Here is a 4855-nt window from a genome sequence, read left to right as displayed (position 1 = left end):
ACCACCCTAACTTGTTTAATATTTATCAAGACAACATTGATCAACAAATTAATCTCATTAAACTTAAATAATATTAGTGATACAAATCACCAACAAATAGAATATGAGGAAACTACACATTTTAATGACATTAACACTGGGATGCCTGAGACGTTGATTCCATAAGGAAGAACCGGGGGAAAGAAGGGCAACAAGAGACCAAACAAATTTGGTTAAAGGATAGAGATCACCATAATTTTCATACCTTTGGTCCAAAAATCCTTCACATAAAATCATAACTCGTCAAATTTAATTAAAACCTTGTTAGTTTTAGTAAATGAACGGACCAAAATCATGTTTTTAATGATGTGAGGTATAACAAGAATATTAATGGAAAGGTTAGCGTGACCGAATTGAGTGATCGGAATTAGGGACCCATTATTAACAATAACCGAATTAATTTTTTTGTATTTCTAGAATACGAGAGAACACATGGGTCGTAGCAAGGTGGGATATGGCACCATTATCCATGTACCACCCGATAGAGTATTAAAAACGTGAGTTAGGTCGGTAGCTTGATCGAGTGTGTTTGGAGGGAACTTGATCCATGGTGGCAACAGTGACGATATGGTTGTTGTGGTTTGAAAGGTGACTTGTGGAGGTTCTGCTAAGGAGCGGGAATAAGTAGCCACGAGGATGTGCTTATATGTGCTGGCAAGCGGCGGCGGGGCTGTTTTGGTGTTGTTGTTGGTCAGTGGTAATCACTAAAATGCCTACTACGGTGGGAATAGTCACCCATAATGTTGTCATGGAAAGGAGAAGCTTGGCATGGAGTTGTTTGGTGGCTGTCAAGTGATAATAGGCTTTCAAGATGACTATATGCGATGGTTTTTAGGCTTTCTTGGCATCGGTTGTTGTTGGAACGGTTATTTTGACCCCCTCGTCTATTAGAGCCCAAGTGTTGACATGTTGGAGTCGTGTGTAACACAATAGGAATAGGTGAATGATCATGGTGAGAGGCTTGTTAGTGGTGTGTCCTTGTTAAGCTTAGTTCCTCAAGAAGAAGCAGAAAGAGGCATGGAATGTGCTTGTAGGAATTAGGCAAAGGCATGTAATGAAGGATAATAGTAGCAACATTCTTGCATGTCACGGACAAGATGGTTCAGAATACAAGTTACTAGGGTTTTCTCAGGCACGGGAGAATTAATATTGGCAAGAGATCGACAAGCAACTTCAACTTTTCGCAATACCGAGTGATTGTTTTATCACCAATAACCATGGTCCAAAATTCGTTTTCAAGTTCGACATCATGGGCATCCTTGTTATCGCGGAAGAGTTCTTCAAGATATTCCAAATCGAGCAAGCCGTAACACTCTTTTTGAGGATCATCGTGAGGAGTCATTGAGTTATGGTTCCATAAATACACATTTTAACTAAAGAGTCAAGTTGTGTCATTCGGAGTCATTTTCGTCGGTAGGGTTGAGGTTCCATCGAGGTGTCCAAGAACACCAAATCCGACGGCCGACGCAATGATGAGAAGAGGAGAAGTGGATGAAGAATACAACAATGACACAATGGTGGCCGACAACTTGAGCTGATCTGAGAAGAGAAAAGGATGTACAGAGAAATTGGGTTGCACAATAAAAGCAAAAGAATGGGCCTATCAACATAAAATACATGCTAATAGAGTACTCTTACAAGAGCCTCTGAGAACTCTATCGTTAAACGTACAATGACAAGAGCACTACCAATATGAGTAAACGCCTATGGAGTCTTTGTACCATGTTGGTTGCACCATATCAAATCAGAACTCTATGGTTAACAAATAAGCACTACATGGAGAAATAAATGAACCATATGGTAGTAACCAACAGCAGCAAATGAACAATCACAATCTCATTACATGTATGAGCAAAACAAGCAACAAATTTTCCAAAAATAGCATCAAGATGCATAACACTCTTTAAAGTAAAAACCAAGTTCATATCAAACCACCAAGAAGACCCACAAAAGGGAGCCTACTATGGAAGTAAAGTTATAATACACCAAGAACCCAAAAAGGTCAACAACACAACACAACAAAAACACAAAAAAATAAATAAAATAAAAGATCCAGTATTCCAATTTTCCAAATCTAGCTATAACATCACCAAAACCCACCATATAACTATAGATCTTCATCTTTCTTCATTCATTAAGGGGATCAACCTTGAACCTATAAAGCAGATTTTTCTTCTTTGATGTTGGGTTATCAATGGTGAGAAGAATCTTTCCAAGCTCATTGATTTTAAAGCTATGGCTTATAACAGGTTCATCATTTGCACTTATCTTCCTTGCTTTTTGTATAATTATCGTGTAATTATTTTCATTCTTAGGCACATATTCAGCACTATAGCTCACTTCCCATCCAACCACTCGTAACTCCCAAACAAAATTACATCTCTGCAACAAAAAAAAAAAAAAAAAAAAAAAAAATCCGTTTCATAACCAAAAACATGGTATTTTTCAAAAGGGTAAAATCGTAATTTTACCTCGTTTACGATAATCTCCACGGTTTGTTTGGTGCATGGCTTAACAGTAACAACAGCAGCTGGATCATCAATGGTGAATTCGGGATTGCAATCACAGTAATCTACACTTAATCCGCCGTATTGAATTGGAACATGTTCTGGACTCACGTATCTAAATGAAAAATAAACAAAAATGAGATTTTTTTTATAAAATTATAATGAAATATTTAAAGAAACGAAAAGGGTAGAATCGTAAATTCGTACTTGAAAAGGGTTTCGGAAGTTCTTGAAGGGCTGGCAAATACAAATTTGCTCTTGGTTCTTTGAGTCATGAATGGACTCATCATTGTATAGAAAGCTAAATACCACCATGGAACATTGATGAACACCTTCAAATATAAATCTCAATAAATTAATTTTTTTTTAGTTTTGGAAGTAACTAAATGTTTTTATTTGATTATAATCATGTTTTGAAAGATTTCAACGTGTTTAATATTTTAACGTTGTAAACAAATTATTTAAAGTGATAAATAATAAATATCTAGACTATTTGGCATACATATAGTATATACAATTTATTTATCGTGATATCTTATTTGATTAAAGGTTATTTCTTCATTTATCAATTTAGTTCAATGTAGCTTTTAATGTAAATGACAAAAAACATGTTTAAAAGAGGTCATTTTCAATTCATTAAGTGGAGTCGATTTTCAAAGTCATTGTTTGAGTAGAAAAGACATGTCTCTAATCTTAGAGGATGCACTAACACCCACCTCATAATTCATTGTTTGATTTTTATGAACCAATTAATTAAAGCCCAAATTATTGCCAGATTAGGGTTCATACTTCATACTTTAAAATTACGAATTAAAAACAACAATTAATATCTCAAAATATTAATGGAAGTCGTAATTAATGTAAGTTAATTTAAGTTCACCTGTTTTGCGACAAATTCAGGGTAATTGTCCTGTAGAAGCTGTAAAGCTTGCTTGGTGGCGAGCCGGAGCTCCCTCTTCCCCGGCCCCGGCGAGTTCTTCAGATCACTGACCTGAAAAATAGTATTTACGCCGCCGGGACTAAAATCCAGCTTTCTAATGCTCCTCTCAAGAAACTGAATCCTCCATTTCAGAAACCTTGTTCTCTTTTCTTCATCGGAGAAGGTTTTCTGATAAAGTTCCTTGTTCTGAAACTCGCCGTAGACATTGTAACAAACTGGGTGACCTTCGGTGTCATATCCATGCATAAACACAACCTTTTCGAGATCGTCTCCTAGGTTTTCATCAACTAAAGCGTCAATGCTAAATGCTTTTCTCCAACGGAGTGTGTTCTTGAGCATCGTGAAAGAATCTTTCACTTTGAAGTCTCTAGCTCGCAAGAACTTGAGCAAAATTACATCAGTTCGATCGTCTTTAAGAAGAGGTATCCCCCAAATTGAGATCTCGTCCGGATTTGATTTGATTTCTGAAGTGGGGTCTTCTGATGTAGACGAAAACGCGAAATCTTTGTTGGCAATGGCTTCTTGAACTAGCTGTTTGAGCTCATCGAGTGATACCTTCTCCAAACCTGATAGATCTCTGATTCTGTTGCTCTCTTCTTTGAAAGAAACCATGGATTGGGGGATTTTCTTGTGGTCATGTGATAAAGTTTTTTCGGGTTGTTCTATTACCTCGCCCAACGTAGTGTTGGTTGTAGCTGCGGTGGAGGACGGCGGCGGCGACGACGGTGGTGAAATAGCTGTTTCTTTGGATGTTAAAATGAGAGGTAGTGAAAGTGGGGTTTCGTTCTCAGTTACAGAGACTGGTGGTGGTGGGGGTTCTAGGGTTTCTTCTGAAGTGGAGGAGCGCGGTGGAGAGTTTTGGACTAGTGCCGCCGCTTCTGGAGCGGCGGTGGTGGGATTTTCGTCGGCCATTTCTGGAAATCTGAGGGTTTAAAATTCAAAGACTGTTTTCTGTAGCAATACTAGTAGCAGGAAAAGTGAAAAAGCAAAGCAAGGTTTTTAACTTTTTGATAAAGCAGAAAGAATAAACGAGAAAGAGAAAATAATAAAAACTGATAAAACAGAGAATTTATTTTATATTATGTTATGGGTTGTGAAGAGAGGAACATACTGCATCCTTTTCTTTTTCTTTTTCTTTTTTTCTTCTTTCTTTTTTGTCTAGTTTGATTCATCCTATTCTTAAGGGTAATGGTAAAAGAAGCCAATTCTGATTTTACTTTTTCTGTAGATATTGCTTTTCTTTTTTTGTTCTTATACCAAGTCATCTGTCACGAATTTTAGATTTTTTGGATTTTTTTATATCATTTTATATTTTTTTAAATGGTATTTTCGCCTAGGTGACTTGGAGGTGGTTTATTATTTTGATGAA

General features: G+C 36.8%; 1 protein-coding gene across 1 annotated transcript; it reads right to left on the bottom strand.

Annotated features, from left to right (window-relative positions):
- Positions 1-1941: 1941 nt before the first annotated feature.
- On the bottom strand, positions 1942-4537 carry LOC145119661 (patellin-3-like). The gene is made up of 4 exons (XM_079055366.1): positions 3427-4537; positions 2754-2878; positions 2511-2661; positions 1942-2421 (listed from the first exon to the last, which is right to left on the bottom strand). The coding sequence occupies exons 1-4, from the start codon at positions 4396-4398 to the stop codon at positions 2167-2169; spliced, it is 1503 nt and encodes a 500-aa protein (XP_078911492.1). The 5' UTR covers positions 4399-4537; the 3' UTR covers positions 1942-2166.
- Positions 4538-4855: the final 318 nt, after the last annotated feature.

This window comes from Lactuca virosa, chromosome 6, assembly GCF_052849685.1.
Source record: "Lactuca virosa cultivar CGN04683 chromosome 6, Lactuca_virosa_CGN04683_v6, whole genome shotgun sequence".
Taxonomy (NCBI): Eukaryota; Viridiplantae; Streptophyta; class Magnoliopsida; order Asterales; family Asteraceae; genus Lactuca; species Lactuca virosa.
Note: the sequence above shows the minus strand (reverse complement) of the source record. Positions and strands in the feature narration are given on the sequence as shown.

Coding starts and splice junctions, on each gene's coding strand:
- LOC145119661 (XM_079055366.1), bottom strand. CDS start 4,398: ATGGCCGACGAAAATCCCACCACCGCCGCTCCAGAAGCGGCGGCACTA. Junction 2,879..3,426: donor CTGAATTTGTCGCAAAACAG/GTGAACTTAAAT, acceptor TTATATTTGAAG/GTGTTCATCAATGTTCCATG. Junction 2,662..2,753: donor ACTTCCGAAACCCTTTTCAA/GTACGAATTTAC, acceptor TTTTTCATTTAG/ATACGTGAGTCCAGAACATG.